The sequence below is a fragment of the Eriocheir sinensis genome, chromosome 16 (genome assembly GCF_024679095.1).
Source record: "Eriocheir sinensis breed Jianghai 21 chromosome 16, ASM2467909v1, whole genome shotgun sequence".
Lineage (NCBI taxonomy): Eukaryota > Metazoa > Arthropoda > Malacostraca > Decapoda > Varunidae > Eriocheir > Eriocheir sinensis.
This window is the reverse complement of record NC_066524.1, coordinates 2,814,664-2,839,332: the sequence shown is the minus strand read 5'-3', so window position 1 is coordinate 2,839,332 and position 24,669 is coordinate 2,814,664. Positions and strand designations below refer to the sequence as shown.

Genomic DNA, 24,669 nt, shown 5'->3' with positions numbered 1-24,669 from the left:
TTAAGGATAATGTTGCTATGAGAAAATCTCGACCAATAGCAGTCGTCCCTGAGTGAGCTGCTGGCCAATAGGAAAGCATGACGTCACAGTCTAACCGTGACGTCACTCAGGAGCAACCTAAAGGCGGTGTCACACTAGCACTTTTTCCGTCAACTTTTTCCGTCGTTTGTCTGAAAATCGTCGATATCTTGGCTGCGGCCTGTCACACACAAACGGTGTTTCGTCTGAAACTTTCCGTCGGCACAGACCATGGGAATGTAAACAAACATGGAGTCCACGCTGCGGCAAAGATACGCTGCTCTGAACCTAATACTGTGTATTGTGAGACTTAGACGAGCTAAACAAGCCAAAAAGCGTGCATGGATGCGCTCATGGTTGGCTCGTCGGGAAAGAGAAAGTGTACCACAGGCTGTTAAAGAGCTGAGTTTAGAGGATCATGAGACTCTGAAGAATTGGATCAGGTTGGACAAGAGCCAGTACCACAGACTTCTGGAGTTAGTGACACCTCTTATTGCCAGAAGTGACACCAGGATGAGGAAGGCTGTCACTGCAGGAGAGCGTTTGAGACAGGTTGAAGCCACGCGGAAAGTCTCGGTCTTGGTCTTGGAAATGTAAACAAAGGCGGAAATTTGCAGGCGGAAACGATCCTGATCGTCTGACAAATTCATGCGATAAGTTCATGCGGAACGATGAAAAATCGACGGAAATGGCATTAATCGACGGAAAAAGTGCTAGTGTGACACCGCCTTAACGTCCATTGCCCCGCCTGCCTCCTCTCTCCCTTCCCCCCTCCTCTCTGCCTCCCTCCCTCCTCTCTGCCTTCCTCCCTCCTCTCTCCCTACCCCCCTCATCTCTGCCTCCCTCCTCTCTGCCTTCCTATTTAGCGTCAATGCATCCGCGTATACGCGAAACTGGGGCCGCGTATAAGCGGGGGGGGGGTCACAATTAGTTGACCGCGAATACGCGAAACCGCGATGGGTGAGACCGCGAACGGCGGGGGGTGACTGTATATATATATATATATATATATATATATATATATATATATATATATATATATATATATATATATCCAGTGGTGGGCACGGTTCTGCTAATCCACTAACTGCTAATTAGCAAAGCTAATGTTTTCATTAGCTGATTAGCGTTTTCGTTAACTTTGGAAACAGTAAGCGGACCAATTAGCTTCCGCTAAATGTAGTTCCTCCTCCGCTAACTTAAAATCCACTAAAAATTCATACAGATTTGTTATTTGTGTGCAGACACAGGACCAGTTGAGCCACATGGCGCAATAATTCCTGGGCTTTCACTTTTGGGTAAATTATGCCTTAAAACAGGGTAATTGAATATTATTAGGGAAACCTTTTTGTATTTTATGGTAATGCATCTTCCATTTCCAATTCTTTGAACTCAGAATTTAATAACAAAAATTCAATATTTTCCACCTGACAAGAAATAAACCTAACTTTAAATAATAAAAATAAAAGTGTCAGTTATGGAAAAAGTTAAAAATTCTTAAATTTGCACAAAATCTTGTGTAAAATATATGGGTTTAGGATAAACTGGAGGCTTCTTTCTCTTCTTGTTGTTGCTTGTTGGGCTCTTTGTTCAGTTCAGTTGCGACGTTGTCACTCTAGTCGCGTCCATTATTGTCGCCTTGTTTATAGTTATCGACGTCATGGAAGATGACCCAAGTGAGGACGTTTTTTTTCCGCCTGAGGATGCTGACCCTGTTAAGGAGCCGGCAGCAGCTGATTTGATTTTGACTTGCTATGCCTTTCTGGAAAGCTCTATGTCTAAGCTACAACATATTGAAATTTCGGGTCACTAGGTCTGGTTTTAAATTTTCTTGAGCCAAAATACTAAACCGAAGCTAAATCCATATAAAAAGTTAGTGGTTAGCGGTAGCTTCCACTAATTTCTTTACCAGTTTAGTGGTTCAGCGTAATCGAAGCTAACTTTTTTAATTAGTGGATTACCAGTTGGCGAAGCTAACTTTTCGGTTAGCGGTGACCACTATATATATATATATATATATATATATATATATATATATATATATATATATATATATATATATATATATAGATATATATATATATATATACACACACACACACACACAGACTGATTTATATATTAAAAGAAAAATAGAGTACAAAAAGCTAAGCATTTTGTTCACTATGTTGTTATGACGCAGCATGTCCGGATGAACCAGTGAGTGGCCGCACGCTGTGCTGGTGGGTGGCACAGTAAGCCACGGTGGTGGGCAGCAGCCTCCCACAAGCATTTTGGGGTGATCCCTTCATGCCATGACTGTGATGCTCCAGGAAAGCGAGCATGTGGCTCAGTGGTTCATCTGAACATGAATTACCTTACATCAATATATAATGGTCTCTTGCATAGGCACTTGTTCTACTCCGTATCAATAATGACTAGTCCACAAGAAACAAAACCGTGTCAAGAGAAACGTCTCTTGTATCTTCAGAAGTCCCGTCTTTCTCGCATTCACACGTATGATTGTTTCTTGTATATCACTCACGTCCTTAAAGGCATGATATGACTTTATGACAAATGTTTTTTGGGAAAATGACACGTAACAATAAAGAAACGCACTAAAAAATACATAATTCTTGGTAAAAAGGTCTTCAGTTATTAGCCAAAGAGTTTGTTGGACACAATGCATCATATTGCTTGTCTGTAGCTACACACTACACAGTTCACTTTAAGAAGACTTTGCAATCTTCACTCACTCCAGCAGACTGTAGAATCACAGGAAGATTGTAACTTTTGTGCGTTCGCATGGGACACATCAATAAAGAAATCTCTAGCGTTCACTTTTTCACATTGGAATATGAAATATCAAAGTTTCCATGTGTACAAGCTGCCACTAGTCCCCAAGGCACCACAGTAATGACCTGCCTTCTGAGCAGCTCCTGCTGGGAGGCTCCTCATTGAGTCTTGAGTGTCACACTGTCATGAGAGGTTACTGTCTTGCATGGGGAATCAATGCAGGGTGTGACTGGCTGGTGGTTAAGCTGTGAACAGAGCTATTGGTCGTAGGAAAGGAGAAAAAAGTATAAAAAACTAGTTGTTGCATGAAATAAAAAGGGAGTACCAGTACGGTACCGAAACCTGCTCTTTGTATGTCCTGTTATCGTCCGTTTCATTTCATCTGTCCACCAACAAAGCAGGAATTTTGATGGATGTGGCACCTGTGCATTTCCAGTTCATGAATACATGAAAATCAACTGTTGTGATAGACATTCAAGCTTATTTTTCAATAATATATTTGAATGTTTATGTGTACAAAAAACTACTCGGTCATTTGCATCGATAATCTAACACACAAGCACACGAAAAGACAAGCTTGTATCAAACAACAGTCACATCATGCTCCAACGATCTATGTTTTTTTCAAATTCATTGATTGATAGCTCATTTCAGGTATATTAAAAGACATCTGGCCCTGCAATTGCATATAAAGGATATCTTAATAATTTACTGCTTGTATATAATGATTAATAATCAAAATAACATGAAACTGTATATAATAACTTGAATGCAATGCTAGGCTATTTAGAATATTAGGCTACCCATGCTGTTTCATGCAACACATCAAAATTCCTTAAATTACTTATGTATAGACACTTGCAGAGTGGGATGTCACTTTATGTTCCTGAATAAGATGAAATATGGGTATCTGAAAGGCTATGAATCGTTTGAGTATGATTAGACTATATTATTTGATATGCAAATTGTTTTTTCGTGTGCTTATCTATATATATCTATATCTATATCTATCTATATCTATCTATCTATCTATCTATATATATATATATATATATATATATATATATATAAGGTAATTCTAAGTGAAAATTACTCTATACACATATGCTCGTTTTTGCTTTATTATGCGAGAAATTGAGTGTTTAGGTGTGGCGGTTTGTGTGTGCTGGCAGGGCTGCAGGGGCCATGTTGTGTAGGGAGCAACAGCTGACTGACTGCCCAGGGCGTGATGCCGCCAATCTGTAGCCTAGTGATAAACATTTGCATTTATTACAACATGGGGCTGCATTATCAACAAATAACACTTACTGAGTGACCAAATAAATTACTGTGCGGGATAATCAAAGAAAAAAATACTCCGAACTTAACAATGGAACAGTTAGAAAAAACGCTTTATGCAGACATGGCAACTCACAGCAAGGAATGCCGACAGTCTGTTGAGGCGCGCGTAAACGTCGCACTGAGAAGTGTTTCCTGACTACACTTTATCGAAATAACCTCTGGAAAATGCCCTTTACCTTCACTAATATTGAATACTCAGACATGATGTTCATCTACGGATTCTGTAACGGTAGCTCCTGGGCTGCCGCACAAGAATACAGACAAAAATATCCTGACAGAAGACATCCTGACAGCAGAGTATTTTGCCGAGTTTTCCAGCACCTAAGAGATTTTGGAACTTTCCCGGGAGTGCTTGCAACAGCTGAGCGTGCAGAAGGGCACAGGAAGGTAGGGGTGTTGTTCAAGCAGCATTAGAAGCCCGAGCATAAGCACACGGAGGCTTTCATCGCGTCTGGGAGTTACACGCATGTCAGCTTGGCGCACGCTGAGGAGAGAAGGCTTTCACCCGTACCATTTACACAAAACACAACACCTAAAACCAGAAGACCATGAAAAGAGACTGAATTTTTGTCACTGGCTCCTTCAACACCAACACCACAGCAACCACATTCTGTACACAGACGAGGCAACATTTACACGCCACGGAGTAACAAACACTCACAATGATCACTGGTGGGCACAGGAAAATCCACACCAAACTGTTGAAAGCAACTTCCAGCATCGCTTCTCCGTAAACGTTTGGTGTGGCATTGTGGATGACCTACTTCTTGGACCTTTCATTTTCGAGGGGCGCCTAACAGGGGACGTCTACCATGACTTTTTGAGAGATGAGCTTCCTCTCCTTCTGACAGAAGTTCCACTACACATTTATGAACATCTCATACTACAACAGGATGGTGCACCACCACACTCCAGTAAACGAGTCAAGGAATACCTCAACCAGCTATTTCCTGAGAGGTGGATTGGTCGAGGAGGCCCTCAGCAATGGCCAGCGAGATCCCCTGACCTAACACCACTGGATTTCTACTTATGGGGTCACATGAAGTCTTTGGTGTACAAGAATAAACCGCATTCAAGAGAACAGCTAATTCAGCGGATCCAGGAAGTGACACAGGAAATAAAGAACAACAGACCAATGCTGAGGAGGGTGACGACATCGGTCCTGGATCGAGCAAGGAAGTGTATTGAGTGTGAAGGCTTTGAACACTTGTTGTAAGGTGAGTTATCACACTGGCGTTTAAACACTACACTGTGTCAACTGTCACAGCCCCACAGTGAGCGCAGTGAGTTGCCATGTCTGCATAAAGCGTTTTTTCTAACTGTTCCATTGTTAAGTTCGGAGTATTTTTTTCTTTGATTATCCCGCACAGTAATTTATTTGGTCACTCAGTAAGTGTTATTTGTTGATAATGCAGCCCCATGTTGTAATAAATGCAAATGTTTATCACTAGGCTACAGATTGGCGGCATCACGCCCGGGCAGTCAGTCAGCTGTTGCTCCCTACACAACATGGCCCCGCAGCCCCCGCCAGCACACAAACCGCCACACCTAAACACTCAATTTCTCGCATAATAAAGCAAAAACGAGCATATGTGTATAGAGTAATTTTCACTTAGAATTACCTGATATATCATCTCTCAAAGTATTTACCATAACTCGTGGGACACCCTGTATATATATATATATATATATATATATATATATATATATATATATATATATATATATATATATATATATATATATATATATATATATACAGGTAACTCGATTTACGCGAGTTTGGTTTACGCGTTTTTGAAATAACGCGGGGTCCAAAATCCAAAAAAAAAAAAAAATATTTACACGTTTTTTCCACTTATACGCGATATTTTATGGAGTGGCCACCAGATGTCTCACGCAACTGGACTCACATAGCGCCGCGGCCACACAGCAGAGCTCAGTTCTTCCCGCGCGCCACTTGAACAACAATACAGTACCCACGCTGCCACGCTACTTAACAATAGGGGTGGGCAGTTACCGGTACTAACGGTACTAGCTATATGGTACAGTACCGGTACCAGACTGCTCGGTACTGGTACCAATACTAGCTAGCCACTCATGGTGTCCCTCATTTCTTCCTCACACGAGTGAGGCTGAGACTGAGTGCATGAGTGGATATCTCGGTGATATGGATATTCTCTCTCTCTCTCTCTCTCTCTCTCTCTCTCTCTCTCTCTCTCTCTCTCTCTCAACAACAACAATCTCTCTCCACTGAATGAAGTGAATAAGCATATTATTCCCACCATCACTCGTAGGTTATGACAGAGAACTAGGCAAGACACAATTCACACGTTTCTGGTGACACGCGGCATGCAGCTGTTTGTTGTATGGGTGTGGTTGTGTGGTTTGTAAACAATGCAAATGGCGGCCTGGCTGGTATTGCGCGAAATATCTCCTCGTACAAGACTCATGATGTACAGTTTCTGATATCATATTTACCCCATTATTCTCACTAATATTAATAATTAATAATGAACACATGGATATTTTTTCCAATATGATTTTTATGTAGCTTGTACTGCTCCTTTTTTAATCATACAATCAAACCACCTGTGACATCAAGATCAAGATCATACAAATGGCGCCCGACGGAAACGGAATAACACAAAGGCATGGGCAATCCTCCATCGATTTCAATTTTGTATAGTAGTTATTAGATCGCCCTGTATTCTATGGTAACATATTATAAGACAGCTACGGACTATGAAGGATTATATACAATGATAAAGGAAAGTTTGCCATTGTTATTGGATAAGACAAAAACAGACCCTTAAAACACCCCAAAAGAAGAAAAAATCATTAAAAATTTGTACATTCGGCGTACAAGGCGCAGGGCTAAACTTTCAGGCATTTTTATGAGAAAAGGTGTGCGCTATACGCTGAAAAATACGGTGAAAATACGGTATTTATTTTCGACAGAAACCTACCTCTTGTTTGATTTACATTGTTTTGATTTACGCGACCTCTACAAGAACGCAGTGCTCGCGTAAATCGAGAGTTATATATATATATATATATATATATATATATATATATATATATATATATATATATATATATATATATATATATCAAATGATGCGGCTCAAAAAAAGGCCCACTACTACTTGCATCCACAAAAGTAGACAGTAAAGAGTAGCCACAAGAGAGGTCAATTTCAGGTGGAGAGGTGTCTTGATACACTTTTCTTGAAAGAGGTCAAGTCATAGGCAGGAGGAAATACAGACGAAGGAAGACTGTTCCAAAGTTTACCTGTGAAAGGGATGAAAGAATGGTGATGCTGGTTAACTCTTGGTAGATTATCGTTGCAAATCAGCATGTTTGCGGTTCATATAAAGACGAGGGTTTTTTGTATACACACACATTCAAATATATCGCTGAAAATATAAAATTGATCTTCACGCAATCACGAACTAACAATGCGCAGGTGCCACATCTAAGTTCGTGAGTGGACAGATGGAATGAAACAGTCTATAGTGACTGATGTGGACTTGCATTCATGGAAGGGTTCCATAATATGAATTTCTTTAACTTAAAATTCCCATGAGGAGTAATGATAATAGGTGCACTTGCATTATCAGACTATGAAAACATACTAAAGTATAAAAAATGGTATAACACATTTTACAATATGATGCTTATGCACATCCTCTCCAGCATCTTGAGGTCTATTTGTACAATCTTATCTGGTGCGAGGCATATTTTTGATGGCCTTAGTCGTGCCTCCCCCTTCAGTACAGAACCCTTCAGTCCACACGGGAACAGTTCTGTGGCTTGTGCCTCACGATACACTCACTCACTCATCTTGTTGTTTTAACATGAAACCCCACCTCTGGCAACAGCTTGTAACCCCCTTGGGCTGGCTACAAGTGGCTTCCCTTAACCGTCCTGAGATAATGTGTGTTCATAAACACAGTGTCTCCGTCCTTTGCTCATTTGTACAAAACTTTATGTGATTCTCGACTCACTCGGCTCAGCCTTGTTGGTAAAAATGTTCTCTTCTATGCATCGTGCTGACCTGACATGTGAAGGCTTGGCTTGAGAAAATGTTGCACACTGCTTGTGATACTTTAGGTAATTTATAGAAGTGCTGTTGGTTATTCCAGGTTTTCATGCAGTAATAGAAAGCAACTACACCTGTTCCATTTTTTCCTTATGGAATAATGAATTTAGTTTGTGCTAAATTAGATTTTAGTAATCTTTCCATGAATGCAAGTTTGTCTGAAACATGAACAGAATGTGTATGTTAGGTATATATTTGTATAAAAGTATATTTAATAATTTCTTCTTTCTCTCAGTACATCTACCTATCTATTCATCCATCTATCTATCTACCTACCTACCTATCATGTAATTCATATTTATCTTTCCCACAAATTTAATGTAATGTTAAACAAACTGCTGGGAGTTGGTGGGGTAAAAAGTTTTTGCTTCCTTGTCCAGCAGCAGCTGTCATCACATCACAAGACTATAGAAACACTTCTGAGAGGGAAGTCTGCACCAGTGTGGGTGTGAGGGGCTCACTGACTCTATCCAGCGGCTCATAGTCAGATTCCTGGAGTTCAGACATTGAGTCGTCAACCCCTTCCTCCTCCAGGGCGGAGAGGAAGGACAGGTCTGACATGCAGCTGTAGTCTCTGCGGTGGAAGGGGCCGCGGCTCCTGGGGCTGCCGAGCCTGTTGGCATCCTCGACGACAGAAGGCATGTTGGATATCTTCAGGGCTGACTCTGGGCAGTCATCTTCAAGGTCTGAGACAATGCTGTATTTAGACGAATGATCAAGAGTCAGGTCTTGGCATGAGTCAACAGATATATTATTTGCCAGGAGTATTTCCTTAAAGCTGCAGGGATCATCACCAGCATCATCATTGTCCTCGTTACCGTCTGGTGTGTCCCGGCCGTCTGGACCGCCCTGGGCGTCCACACTCAGCAGGGGTGTGGCAGCAGAGCCTGGAAGGACAACACACACTCAGTCAGCTCAACAGTCATGGTGTTTGTTATTATGGAACTGGAACTAGTAGTGATAGCCAGTAGTGCAGTAACTGCTTGAATATCACTGGTGGAAGTAGCAGCAGCACCAGTACCAGTAGCAGCAGTACCAGTAGTAGCAGTAGTAGGAGTATAATAAAACCAGATTGGCGAGCCTGTTTTGGCGTTGGCTCCCGCGGGTCCTTTCCTCCCCTCTGCTCTGCCACAGTCCCAACACTCAATAAAAGCCCACCGTGGTTTAATAGTTGAAATTAAACAATCAGTCAATGAGAGAAAATTGTTTTTACAGGTTAAAGAAAGAACAAAAGCACGCCCGAGAACATTAGACTCCCTATAATGATGCCAGGCGACGAGTAAAAAGAGACTAGTAGGTCAGCAAAAGCGTAGAGGTATGAAGAAAATATTGCAGCCAACTGTAAAAATAACCTGAAATCTTTTCTTCAGTTACATAAACAACAGAAAGGCGATCAAAAGTGGTATTGACCTTTTAACAAAACAGCGACGGTGCACTAGTGACTGACAGCCAACACATTGCAAACCTCTTTAAACAATTACTTTTCCCTCGCCGGTGTTTACCATTACTAACAGTCTTCCTCTCGCTACCACCAACACCACAGTACTATTGTAAATCTCGAAAGCATGCATTGCCTTAATTTTGAAATAACAACCGATGAAGTCCTCAAAGCTCTCCATTCACTTAAAACAAATAAAAGTCCTGACCTGACAAAGTATATCCAACTCTGTTGAAAAAGAAACGAAGAGCGAAATACTCTCCTCCCTCACAACCGTATTCAATATGTCCTTGCGACAAAGGCATCGTCCCTTCAGATTGGAAAAAGGCTAACGTGACAATTCTGATTTTCGTAAGAAAGGAGACAAAAAAGTACCAGGTAATTACAGGCCCATTAGTCTAACTTCGGTTGTGGTAAAGCTTACTTGAGGGCATAATTAGAGACAAAATTGTGGAGTTACCCTTGAAAGCCACCTCATTGATTGGGGACTCACAACATGGCTTCCGAAACAAAAGATCCTGCCTATCAAAACCTATTAACCTTTTATAACGACCTTTCACTGTTTATGACGTAAATTAAATCACTGGACGTAGTCTATCTTGATTTCCCAGAAAGCGTTTGATAAAGTCCCGCATCATAAATTACTTTACAAATTAAAGCAAATAGGTATTTGAATGGTCGAAAATGTTAATGGATCGCGAATTGGTTGAGCAACAGACAACAAACAAAGAGTAGTGATTGGGACGGATTTTAACTCCAGAGGCGGGCGCTCAGTCACCAGTAGTGGCGTCCCTTTAGGGCTCGGTCCTGGCCCAGTGCTCTTCATTATTTACATCAACGGACGTGGATGTTGGACCCACAACCGCATTAGTAAATTTGCAGACGACACAAAGATTGGTAACTGGTTCTCACTGACGAAGACAGGCAAAGCCTCCAAGATTTGCAATAAAATTTCAGCTTGGTCGGATAGATGGAGATGCCCTTTAACGTAGAGACAAGTGCCAGGTCCTTCGTTGGAACGAGGAATAAGAAGTTCGAATACGAAATGCGCGAAGCGTTAAACCCAAAAGCGTTCAATGCGTCTAAAGACTTGGGGGTCAAATCACATTAAACCTCAAATTCTCACAGCAATGCATCGATGCAGCAACAAAGCGAACAGAATGTTACTTTATTAAAAGAAACTTTGTATTCAAGAGAATAAAGATGTAATACCGCTCTGGCTACAACAGTTTAGTCAGACCCCACTTGGAATATGCGGTACAGTTTTGGTCCCCCACCATGCAAAGGATAGCTAAGCTAAATTAGAAGGTGTTCAGCGTCGGGCAACGAAAATGCATCCCTTCCTTGCGCAACAAATCCTACGAAGAAAGGCTTGTCTGTCCTTAACATGTTCTCTCTTGAGAAACGTCGCTCCTAGGAAAATTGATCGAATGTTTTAAAAATACTTAATGGTTTCACTTAATGTAGACAGATCTAACATTGTTTATGATCGATGACAGTCTGCGCACGAGGAACAATGGCGTAAAAACTCAGATGTAGACAAGTAAATTCAGAGATTGCAAATTCAAATTTTCTCTTCTACCAACGTTGTAGTGCGAGAATGGAATAAGCTTTCCACCATCAGTGGTCCAGTGTAACACCCATTGACTCCTTCCAAAAAATAATGAAGCTCGACCGTCACTTCCTCTTCAACTTAATATCAACTAGAGTAGAAATGCAACGTTTTGGGAGTCTTCTGATTAATGTAAAATCACTTAAGGACAGACCACCAAGTCTGGACCTATGTAAATTCTGTGTGGGTCTGGATTTTCTATGTACCTATGTAAAACACCTATATTTTCCTTTTCATATGCTAGCTATAGCTAACATAGGAGGAAGAGATAGAAAGTTGCAAACTGTGTGGCAGAGCAGACAGAGAGGAAAGGACCTGCAGGAGCCACAACACCACAACACCTCTCGCCAATTTGGGTTCACTATAGTAGCAGAGTAGTAGTAGGCTAATGAAAACAGTTCAACAACATGGTCTCAGTTAGTCCCATGCAATATTTGGCAACCAAATAGATTTACCAGCAGCAAAAGGGTTTTCCGGAAATTTCCAGTTGATTGCCAACAAATTCTTCTTGCTAATCGCTTGCTTGCATGATAACCAATGTTACGGGTGAAACTGCTCCATGGGTGTGGCGGGAGGTACACTCTACGGGAACAGTCTACCATGTTTACATTACTCTCACCGGCTCCCAATGCAGTGGACAGTGCCTGCCCACCAAGGGCCTTGCACATCACAACCCTTGCTCATACACTTTTGATCTGCTTCCAATAAGTTGCTCCCTCAATGACCAAAAGAAATTGTGTGTCCATCACGTGACAAAGTTGGAAGTAATATGTTTATATTTGGTTCTCTCCTCTTGCAAAAACCTCTCAAATTATCCTACATCACCACATAGTCATGTGTTGACAGGATGAGTGGTGAGCTGCTACTCACTCTTCCTGCCGTGGTGAGCTCCTTCCCTCACACACACTCACTCCTCCTTGCTCCTCTGCTGTACATCTCTGCCTGCATCACATTATTAATTTTCATATATATTTATTCATTTATTTTTTGTTTTACCGAATTTTGACAAGCATTATGCAAGTTCTACAATCAGTTCTAAGTCTGTTTACCTTGTGTAAGAGGTGAGCTGTGACAAATATCATAGTGATGTGTGGCACGAGAGCATGTGTGATTGACAGGCCATTGTCATGAGTCATAGAGAAACCCAGCCAATCAGGAGAGGCCTGACATATATATTGCCAGGCACCGGAGAATCACTTCATTTGAAGAGACTACTGAGGAGCCCCACAAGGGCAGATTTAGTGCCAACATTTTTTATATATATTCATGACACAAATTACAGTATAGGAGAAGAAAGCTGCTTAAACCTGATTGTAGATGCAATTACTCAAAGAAAATAACATCCACAAACACACAAAAAGTCTCACATGGCAGCAGTGGCGTTCCCTCCATGGGGTTGTCTCCGTGGAAGAGGGAGGTGCCCTGGCTCAGCATCAGCAAGTCTGGTGGGGCGGCTGTGGCCCCCTCGCCACCGCAGCCCACCAGCGTGTGGGGGCCGTGCATGTCATAGTCATCCCAGTGGTAGCCTAGGATTTAGGAAACAGACATATATTACCAGGCTTTCTGACACTGAGCCACATGTGGGTTTGCTGAGACAGATCCACATTCCTCAGTCTTCAGTGTATGTCAGTGTATTCACAGCGTGCTATAAAGATTTCTACATGACGGTCCCAGGCCCATGCTGCTGCAAGAGCTTTCTCCACATGCATCACAAGATGGTGAATATGATGTATGGGATACCATGCAAAAAAAATATTATTCTAATACAGACTATTACACTTAAAGTTGCAACACCTCATTTAGCCTAATTCTCCTGCAGACTTTTATGACTCTTGTAAAACACACAAAAGGAGGAAATTATATTACTACTAAAGTATGGGTAGGTACCTTTCTTCTTCTGCTGGCTCGGTGCTGCGTGCAAGGGAAACAGAAGATATGTGAGTGGCCATGTCCCAGAGGCTTATATTTACAATGTGCATTCTCCCTTCTCTCAACCTGGGAAACTTACTTAAAATTACAGAGCAAATTTATTATTATAGATGAGGTTCAAAAGTTATCATATATATATATATATATATATATATATATATATATATATATATATATATATATATATATATATATATATATATATATATATATATATATATATATATATATATATATATATTGATGAAACATTTTGTAAGTTGTAAACCCAAAAAATCAATAAAAATTGTGTAAATCAACAAAAGCACTAGCTTCATATTAACTATGTACTACTTTGGTGCTCTTGCACTAGCTTCATATTAACTATGTACTACTTTGTTGCTCTTGCACTAGCTTCATATTGACTATGTACTACTTTGTTGCTCTTTTGGCCGTGTGATGAAAGAGTGTCTGTGGCCGTCAAGCACAACACAAGACTGTCAGTAGCAGCAGCTGAAGGCACAGATCTGGAAGTTACACGGGGATGAAACACGACAGCACTCGTGTTCTTATAATATTAAAAAAGCACGTTACAATCACCATGTTAACTCGTATAGTTTGTCATGGTAAGTGCTACTCAAAGCTGAGCCTCAGAAGACTCGCAGCAGTGGCCGGTTATCTCAAGCAGCACAGGAACTCAGTCGGGTGAGTGTTGGCACAGCGCTGCATTGCCTCTCAGAAACCCTTTGGCTGTCACAAAGGTAAAGTGTCACTCAGCCAGCAGCCTGACTTATGATGTCCATCTTTCAGGGTCTTAGAGACTCCTGGGCCACGGGGAGCCCTTGTGTAGGGCCCATGCAAGGCAGAGGCCTGGCTCTGAGGGCCATGCAACAGTCTTCTGGTGTGGTCACTATCAGCTGTGATGGCCTCTTGAGGGTAGTCTAAATGTGCTGGGGCCCGGCGAGAGGGGAGAGGGGGCACGGCGGGGGACCTGACGCCTGCCCTCTCTCTGCACCCGCCAGGATATAAATAGAAGTTTGTTATTCCTGAGGGTAAAGTCTTGTCATGAGAGTACGCTGCAAAACCTTCACACTTCCCTCCTCGCTGTGAGGGGAAGAACCTAAACCCCTCACAGAAAGGCTTTTAGTGTTTCCTTGGACAAAATCAAATTTATGCAGATCATAAATTAGAAGCAGGCACCAAATAAATACATGGAGTGAAATTTAATAGAATTTTCATTAGAGTGCATTAAACCAAAAGTCAGTGTTAAGCAGGCAAGCTGTTAGTGCCGTCAGTGGGTGACCCATGCTGCAGCAGCACAGCGTGCCACCGGGAACCTCTGTGCAGTACAGGAGCTGGGCACTCCTGGCCGGCACCACATGATGCAACCCTGAGCCATCACACAAACAAAACTCCTGCCATGACGGATTAAAAAGGAAAGATTTTTTCTGAAATACATATATCTATATATGTATATATTATACTGTGTGTGTGTGTGCTCTCTCTCTCTCTCTCACACACACACACAGAAACAATGGTGAGGGACATGGCAGAGAAGAAAAAATGTGTCATAATGTTTGGTGTAAAAGAAGAAAAAACACAGTGAAGACTCAGAGGGAAAGTTGTGAGAAGAATAAGGTGAAAAGTGTATTGAGAAATTTGAATACTGAAGAAGAGGAAAAGTTTGGGGAAGAGGTAGATGAAATAACAAGATTGGGAAGGTATGAGGAAGGAAAGAACAGGCCATTAAAGATTAAGTTAAGATCCCAAATGACAACAGAAACCATCCTAAATAGGTCGTGGAGATTGAACAACTTTGAAGAATACAAACAGATATATGTGAGGAGAAATATGACAGAGGATGAAAGAATGAAGGTAAAAGAAATGATAAATGAAGTGAAAAAAAGGAATGAGGAAAGATCAGAGGAAGATAAGAAGAATTTTTTTCGGAGAATGAAGAACAAAAAACTGATGAAGTGGTGGATAGGAGAAGAGAGGAGTAGGTGTTGATATCCTTTCCCTTCCTCCCTCCTTATTTTCACATATTCATTTCTTGCTATCTTCAAGTCTTCTTATTCCTGGAATGTTTTCTGCCCTTTTCACGCTTTGTCCCTTTTTTTCTTTGCGCTTGCACATCTTGCGTTAAACCAATCTTGCTTTCCTCTTTCTATTGGTTTATATAATGGGACATTTTTTGACTCCTGTCTCATATGCCTCTATGAAAACATAATATTTTCCTGCACTTCGTTTGTTCTTTTTAACTTTTCCCAGTCCAGTTTTTTGTAATATTTCTTGAGATTTTCTATGTCCACTTTCCTGTAGTTTCTCCTTTTTCCTTTGTATGATTCGTCTTCCTCAGCGATGTCCTCATCGGTTTCCAACTCTATTATTACATGATCACTTTTTCCTGTGGGACACACATATCTTAACTCATTTAACAGGTGCACTCCCTTCGTCAGCCCCAGGTCCAGTCTTGCTGGCTCGTCATCACTCCTGTATCTTGTATTTTCAGTCACCCACTGCATCATTAAGTTTTCCGTAGTCAGTTTTAAAAATCTCTCTCCCCATGCCGTGTGTGTGTGTGTGTGTGTGTGTGTGTGTGTGTGTGTGCAAAAGATGTAAGGTACCAATTTCTTTTTCTCCTTTCTCATGCTGAAGATTGACTTTATGGCTTGAATAAAATAAATCCATTAATCTGCACAAGTTATCAATGCTGAGTTAATATTTTTCTTTACTTATTATTTAATTCTCAGAAATCAATGTCAAGTCAATTTTTAAAATGGCAAATGACGACTGAAACACGGCAGATATACTTTTTGAGGAGACGCTAAGTTAGGGAAGGGGGAGGAAGGAGGGGAGTGAGAGGAAGGAGTGGAGGAAGGGTGGGAAAGGGAGACAATGGAGAGGTAGGAGGAGATGGAGAGGAGGGAAAGGACAGTGATGAAGGAGGAGCAGGAAAGGGAGGAGGAGGGAGAGGAGAGAAAAGGTGGAGGGGAGGGAAAGGGGAAAGGAAGGGAGATGAGGATAAAGATAGGGATTAGGATGAAATAGGAGAGGAGCACAGATGGGAAAATGGCAATAATGATAATGATGATAATGGTAAAGAAAGTAATGATGAAAGAAAAGCCTATTGAGAAGAAAGCTAAAAAAATAAAGAAATAAAATACAGGGGTCTGGAAGGGCTACATTTACCCGGTAGCAGCGACGGACCAAATTTGTGGCTTTACCGTGTAGCAGCAACGAGCCAAATTTGTGCCATGATATAAACCCCCAAAATAGATGCTACATAATCTGATCACAAATGCTTTGATATATATTATGAAATGATTTGTGTGAGGGGTGATTTTTTCTCATTTTTCTCGCTTGGTGGGACCATTAAGAAACCTGATTCCCGCTGCTACCGGGTTAAGAATGTCATACCTGAAGAATCGTCTGAAAATGGAGACTGCCGGGCCGAGGAGGTGTGGGTCTCGCCGAGGTTGGTCACCAGGTCACAGCCCACATCTGAAGAACAACGAGGACACATGAAGTTCTGGTCCTCACAATCTGATGCACACCCAATGCCTCAGATACACATAAAATAGTGCAGTAAGGAGAGGAGACACTCAACAGGGAAAAGGGGATCAAGTTGCAAGTTGTGATATAGTTCTGGTCCTCATGATTTGGTGCACACCCAACGCCTCAAGTACAAATAAACACAGGCCAGTAATGAGAGGAGACACTCAACAGGGGAAAAAAAGGAAAAGGCCCCAATTCTCCCCAAGCCTTTGAATAAATTACTCCTAAATTGGTGACCTGGCCATCCCATTCTTAAGGCAGTGAGGTTCCCCAACATCACACTTGACATTTAATTTCTTAGGTGATTCGTCAAAAGTTGAGTGTAGAAATCTCTGGAGACAAACACTGACGATCTCAGGGCAAGAATCACAGCTGCCATTGAAAGCATGGAAGTGTTGCAGTGTACATGGCAGTACACAGAAAATATAAATTAGTATGATGATATTTCCATATGTTTTGGCAGCTACTGCTCAGCATTCCCTTAGAAGGGTTGCCACAGCAGATGTGTAAACACATGCAGTGAAGAAGGGAAAATACTTAAAGCATCAAGCTGCCTGTGCTCCTTGTACTGCTCTAGGGCTGTGAGGTAACAGTGAACGGTGAGCTGATGCCTTCTGTAACGCACACCTTGGCAGGACTGCTGGGCATCACTAAAGTGGCTGTGTGTCAAACTACTAGCTATCACTTTAGTAAACAGGAAAATTAATCAAGGCCTTTTTTTACCTTCATTCCCTGTGCATGCAAACTTTTGCTCTATGAGCCTATGACTCACTCCCCACAAGTCACCCCTGCTCACTGGGATGTATCTGTAAGAGACAACTCTTGGTGAGGCAGAGCACAGGGAGGCCACCAAGTCTTGTGCCCTGAGGGAAATGACAGACCCTGCCAAGACTTATTTCCAATGGTAAGGGAGCTGCTGTGGAGGCCTGGACATTTCCAAACCACTGGCCACTATGGTTATGAAGTCGTCCAGCACTGGGGTAGTACTGGCACTAGGGAAAAGGCCAATGTTGTACCAATATTTACAAAGGGGGATAAATAAGCTGTGTCTAATTACCACCAACTGGTTTAAAGTCAGTTGTAGGGAAATCATTTGTGTGTTACAGCTAGAAATATTCATGGCCACCCAGACAAATACGATCAGATTACTGACTTCCAGCATGGGTTCACGAAGGGTAAATCTCATCTCACTAACCTTATGTCACTTCTCAAAAAGGTGCATGAAGGGGCAGGAAAGGATGAAAATTATGATGTTGTTTATGTGTCTCACTTTAAGTTGAGCATTCAAGACTTAAATAAAGTCAAAGCACATGGGACAGAGGGCTAAGGTTTGGGGTGGATCAGGAGGTGACTAAGAGACAAGACGCAGAGAGTTCAAGTAAACACAGATAAATCAGACTGGGTGTGTGTTACTGATGGCAGCCCACAAGGTTTAGCTTTAGATCCATTGCTATTTACTATTTACATCAATGATCTTGACTGCAGTGCAACCAGTGACATCAGGAAGTTTGTGGATGACACATAAATAGGACGACTAATCAGTGACACTGGTATTGCAGGGCGATCTAAATGCACTGTACGAGTGTTCCCATGAATGGATGATGCAGTTCAACATGGAGATGCTGATAATTTCAACCCAGTAATAGCAACGGGCCAAATTTGTGGCTTTACTGTGCAGCAGCGACGGGGCAAATTTGTGGCTTTACTGTGCAGCAGCGATGGGCCAAATTTGTGCCATGATATAAACCTCCCAAAATAGATGATACATAATCTGATCACAAATGCTTTGATATATATTATGAAATGGTTTGTGTGAGGGGTAATTTTTTCTAATTTTTCTCGCTTGGAGGGACCATTAACCCGGGAACGCAAACCTTCAGTTTTTGTCACACATACACAAACCTGGGGTGTAGCTAACCCCATTTTCGGATCGAGAAAAAACACGTTTCCTTTCAAACAATTGTATTTTTGAAAAATTCCACAGAAATTAGCCTCCTTCCTCTTCATTTTGGTTGTTAAGTTACTTGACTCACTAAATTCTTCTGGTCTAAAAAAAAATAAAGGAAAAATACTGAAATTTCAAGTTTTCCCAAAAATTCGAGATAAAAATTCAAATTAAATAAAAAAAATTTCTTTAACCCGGGAACACAAACCTGGGGTGCTGTCCACCCCACAAAAAAAAAAAAACATTGGCAATTCTCCTGCATTAGCTCACAGCTCTTCAGCGATCCTTGCCGGGTTAGTCCGAAGGTTGCTCTTGGAGGTGGTGCACGTGTGTGTTTGGTGCTCCTTCTGTTGTTGATGTTATTCTTTTTTTCGGTGCAGCACGCCCCACGTTAGTGTTTTTGTACTATGTGCCATGTGTGTTATGGGGTGCACGACACCCCACTTTATGATATGCTGGGGTGCATACCACCCCAGGTATGTGTTTTTGGTACCTGTTTCTTTAAAGAAATTTTTTTTATTTAATTTGAATTTTTATCTCGAATTTTTGGGAAAACTTGAAATTTCAGTATTTTTCCTTATTTTTTAGACCAGAAGAATTTAGTGAGTCAATGAAGAGGAAGGAGGCTAATTTCTGTGGAATTTTTCAAAATACAATTGTTTGAAATTTTCTCGATCCGAAAAGAAACAGGTACCAAAACACACCTGGGGTGGTATGCACCCCAGCATATCATAAAGTGGGGTGTCATGCACCCCATAACACACATGGCACATAGTACAAAAACACTAACGTGGGGCGTGCTGCACCGAAAAAAAGAATAACATCAACAACAGAAGGAGCACCAAACACACACGTGCACCACCTCCAAGAGCAACCTTCGGACTAACCCGGCAAGGATCGCTGAAGAGCTGTGAGCTAATGCAGGAGAATTGCCAATGTTTTTTTTTTTTTTGTGGGGTGGACAGCACCCCAGGTTTGTGTTCCCGGGTTAAGAAACATGATCCCCGCTGCTCCCGGGTTAAGTGTAGGAAAAAATGATCTTCCAAATAGTTAAAACAAATAATGAAACCAAATAATGAAAACAAATAAATAAAACAAGTCTTGGTCACTCTAGGTATGTGTGAGCCCTGACATTCAACCCCCAAATCACTGTATTACTGCCCTGAACCAAACATTTTTTTTTTTTTAAACAGCAGGGGAGGCAGCTCAAGGTCAAAAAACAAAAACAGCTGCAAAAAGGCCTGCTATATGTACACATATATATGCTTCGACAAAAGAAAAAAAGAACGAGAGGCCAGAAGCGAGGTCAATTTTGGGTGGATAGGGGTCTTGATACTCTCCACTTGAAAGAGCTCAATGCAAAATAGTCTTGGGCTGTATTTCTATGGGCATCAGCAACTGGCAGTGCAGAAGTAATCCTAGTTGTATATTTGCCACTGGTTAGACCCTTCCTGGATAAGACTGCTCAATTTTGGTGCCCCTATTACAGAGAGGATACAGTTCTCTTAAATTAGTACAGAGGAGAGACTAAAGTGATCCAAGGACATAGAAACGAGCTGTATGGGGTGACTGAAAAACTTAACCTGGTAGCAGCGACAGGCCAAATTTGTGGCATTACTGTGTAGCAGCGACGGGCCAAATTTGTGGCTTTACCATGTAGCAGTGATGGGCCAAATTTGTGGCTTTACCATGTAGCAGTGATGGGCCAAATTTGTGGCTTTACCGTGTAGCAGCGATGGGCCAAATTTGTGGCTTTACCGTGTAGCAGTGACGGGCCAAATTTGTGGCTTTACCGTGTAGCAGTGATGGGCCAAATTTGTACCATGATTTAAACCCCCAAAAATAGATGATCCACACACTGATCACAAATGCTTTAATATATATTATGAAATGGTTTGTGTGAGTGATGATTTTTTCTCATTTTTCTCGCTTAGAGGGACTGCTACTGGGTTAACATATTCTCCGGAAAGCCCTAGACTGTGAGGTGATTTATTATAAGTTTTCAGACGGGTTACAGGGATGAATACTGGCAATTTAGTAACCTTCTCTGACTTAATGAAAGCCTAAAATCACTTAACTCGTATGGGGTGAGATTAAAAAGCTTATATTCTCTGGAAAGCCGTAGACTGTGAGGTGATTGATTGGAAGTTCTCAGATGGGTTACAGAGATTAATAAGGGACTTAATAAAAGCCTAAAATCACTTAACTTGTACAGGATGAGTAAAAAAAAAAAATTAACTTACATATTATGGAAAGCCATAGACTGTGACGTGCTTTATTAGAAGTTTTCAGATGGGTTGTAGGGATTAATAAGGGCAATTTAGTAACCTTGCCTGACTTAACAAAAGCCTACTTCACTTCACTTGTACGGGGGGGGACTAAAAAAAAAATCAACATATTCTCCGGAATACTGTAGACGGTGAGGTGCTTTATTATAAGTTTTGAGGTGGGTTACAGGGATTAACCTGGTAGCAGCGACGGGCCAAATTTGTGCCATGATATAAACCCCCCAAAATAGATGATACATAAACTGATCACAAATGGTTTGTGTGAGTGATGATTTTTTCTCATTTTTCTCGCTTTGAGGGACCATTAAGAAACATGATCCCCGCTGCTACTGAGTTAATAATTACTGAAATTCAAATTTACTTCACTCATATGAGGTGACTGAAAACCCTCAAATTATATTCTCCAGAGAGCTGTATAGACTGTGAGGTGATTTATTATAAATTCTCAGATGGGTTATAGGGATGAATAAAGGCAATTTAGTAACCTTGCCTGACTTAACGAAAGCCAAATTCACTTCACTTGTACGGAAAAACAAAAAAAAAAAAAAAAACATTCTCTGGAAAGCTGTAGACTGTGAGGTGATTTATTAGAAGTTTACAGATGGGTTATAGGGATTGATAAGGGCAATTTAGTAACCTTGCCCGACTTATTGAAAGCCTAAAATCACTTAACTCGTATGGGGTAAGATAAAAAAGCTTATATTCCCTGGAAAGCCGTAGACTGTGAGGTGATTTATTAGAAGTTTCCAAATGGGTTATAGGGATGAATATTGGCAATTTAGTAACCTTCCCTGACTTAACGAAAGCCTAAAATCACTCAACTCATATGGGGTGAGATTAAAAAGCTTATATTCCCTGGAAAGCCCTAGACTGTGAGGTACTTTATTAGAAGTTTACAGATGGGTTATAGGGATTGATAGGGCAATTTAGTAACCTTGCCCGACTTATTGAAAGCCCCAAAATCACTTAACTTGTATGGGGTGAGATTAAAAGGCTTATATTCTCTGGAAAGCCGTAGACTGTGAGGTGATTTATTAGAAGTTTCCAAATGGGTTATAGGGATGAATATTGGCAATTTAGTAACCTTGCCTGACTTAATGAAAGCTTAAAATCACTTCACTTGTACAGGGTGACTAAAAACCCCTTAACTTACATATTCCGGAAAGCCGTAGACTGTGAGGTGATTTATTATAAGTTCTCAGTTGGGTTATAGGGATTAATAAGGGCAATTTAGTAACCTTGCCTGACTTTCCTAAGGCCAAAAATCACTTCATTCAGGCAGCTGCTTCCCATCAATCATGTTCCTCCCTCTCCTGCCACCTCTCTTACACCCTCCTTCCCCTCCTCTTCCATCACAGCACTCATTCATTCCCACCCTGCCATAAAAACCATACAGCACCTCAGAACTCATAGCACGGTACAGCACCTCATCAGAAGAGAGGGAGCAGATAACAGAGGATTATTTTTTTACAAGGGAGGCAGCTCAAGGGCAAAAAAACAAAAAGAGCAACAAAAAAGCTTGCTATACGCTGCTTCAACAAATGAAAGCAGAACGAGAGGCCAAAGGAGAGGTCAATTTGAAGTGGAGAGGTGTCTTAACCTGTCCGCTGCGATTGGCACAGATTTTGCCCTCACTGGTTGCCTGGTATCATATATATCCCTTCACTGGTAGCCTGGTAACATATGGTCCCAGGTCTTTCTCTGCCTCTGTGGTGGATAGTGGAGTGTTTCCCATGTGGTATTGGTGTGCTGGATATCCCTTCATTGGTAGCCTGGTAACATATAGTCCCAGGTCTTTCTCTGGCTCTGTGGTGGATAGTGGAGTGTTTCCCATGTGGTATTGGTGTGCTGAATATCCCTTCATTGGTAGCCTGGTAACATATAGTCCCAGGTCTTTCTCTGACTCTGTGGTGGATAGTGGAGTATTTCCCATATGGTATCGGTGTGCTGGATATCCCTTCATTTGGTAACATATAGTCCCAGGTCTTTCTCTGCCTCTGTGGTGGATAGTGGAGTGTTTCCCATGTAGTATTGATATGCTTCCCCTCCCAAGGTGCATGACTTTACATTTTTCTTCACTGAATTGTAGCAGCCACTTTTTGTTCCATTCCTGTAGCTTGGCGATGTCTTCTTGTAGGAAATCTGCAGTCAAGCAGTTAATACTCTGTGGCAGCCTTTAACTGCTCATGCATGTAAGTACCACCCAACAGTCTGGCACATCGATCATCCACCACCGAGCTGCTCACCTCCAAACAGGCTGAGCGGACTTTTACTGTACATCTTAATAACCTCAGTACCAGGGGTGTGGAGTCGGAGTTAAAATTTTCCGACTCCGACTTCGGGAAATTTTAAAGTTGCGACTCTGACTCCGACTCCGGCCCCCATGCCCCTCCCCCTCTATGGCAATTTTTTTATTTATTTATTTATTATTATTATTTTTTTTAGATGCTGCCTGTAGTGCCGGTAGACTCTCTTGAGGTCCTTTCTCTTACATGTATTTACATCAAAATTATATGTACTCTATATAGACAACATCCAGATAATGTATAAGAAAAAAAGTTCACAACTACATTACACGATAAAGGATTACGTTAAGGAGTCAGAGTCGGGGGTATTTTTACCGACTCCGACTCCGGCCAAAAGTACCCGACTCCTCCGACTCCACACCCCTGCTCAGTACTATTAATCCAGTGCTGAAATCTTACCTCATGACTTGACATTAAAGTTCCAGTATTGGATTAATAGTACTGAGGTTGTTAGGTTATGCATGTTTGTATGTATAAACTCTATATCAGGGGTTCTCAACTTGGTGTAAATCGTCCCAAGTGTGCTAATTTGATCTTTTCTGTTGGGCAATATTTATTTATTTTCTATTTTCTTATTTATTTATTTATTCATTTATTGGCAACTGGGAGACAGAGGGTAACCAAGAAAAAAATCTCAGTAAAATCCTATCCATTGCATTAGGCTTCAATTCACTAGAGGCTCAACGTGTTCTTCTCTGTCCTTTTTTATTCCCGCTATTTACCTCGGCCTAATATACCACATACAAGTTTATTAACAAGTTTTCAAAGTGTGGACGCTAAAATGTAATTGTGGAAGCCTGAGCAGCGAGGGGAGATGTATGAAGGGAGGTATGGAAAATGGGGTCATGGGTAAACAATGGTTGGGACCCCCTGCTCCATATATTGCTCTATTTACAGAGCTATTTGACTCACCCTTGATGGGCATGAAGTAGGAGTCGTTGAGGTTGTTGTGGTGGTCCCAGGGCTTGTGGAGAGAGTCGGAGTCACTGTTGGAGGGTGGCGGAGGGGAGAGGTTGGGCGGCATGACCACGGGCTTTTTAAGGCTGTGGAGGAACTCGTGGGAGCATCGTGAAAGTGTCTCCAGCTCAAGACTCTCGTGTCCCGCAGCAGACAGGTCCGCCAGATGCTTAAGGGTGTTGAGAATGGCGGAGTCGTTGCTGCTGGGGGTGTAGGAGGCCGGGTGGGGGGGCAGCGGCGGCCCCTGCTGTGTGGCACCAAGGCAACAAAAAGAAAACAACTCAAAAGTCTGTAAGAAACAAAACATCTATGTTGCTGACACCCTAACACACAGAGGCTCAACAACATCCACAAAATGAAATATGGACAGAAAACATTCAAATTGCAGCCTGTAACTTGATGCCAAGGAAGTGAGTCT

The 24,669-nt window shown here is 41.6% G+C and overlaps 1 protein-coding gene across 1 annotated transcript in view; it reads right to left on the bottom strand.

Annotated features, from left to right (window-relative positions):
• Positions 1-7,548: 7,548 nt before the first annotated feature.
• Positions 7,549-24,669, bottom strand: part of LOC126999183 (fat-like cadherin-related tumor suppressor homolog) — a 42,336-nt gene continuing 25,215 nt past the window's right edge. The window contains exons 20-24 of the mRNA XM_050861513.1: positions 24,207-24,498; positions 16,618-16,701; positions 13,177-13,200; positions 12,657-12,815; positions 7,549-9,126 (exon numbers count right to left, since the gene is read on the bottom strand). Of these exons, the coding sequence (XP_050717470.1) occupies positions 8,645-9,126; positions 12,657-12,815; positions 13,177-13,200; positions 16,618-16,701; positions 24,207-24,498 (1,041 nt within the window). The 3' untranslated portion in view covers positions 7,549-8,644. The remainder of the gene's footprint in view (positions 9,127-12,656; positions 12,816-13,176; positions 13,201-16,617; positions 16,702-24,206; positions 24,499-24,669) is intronic.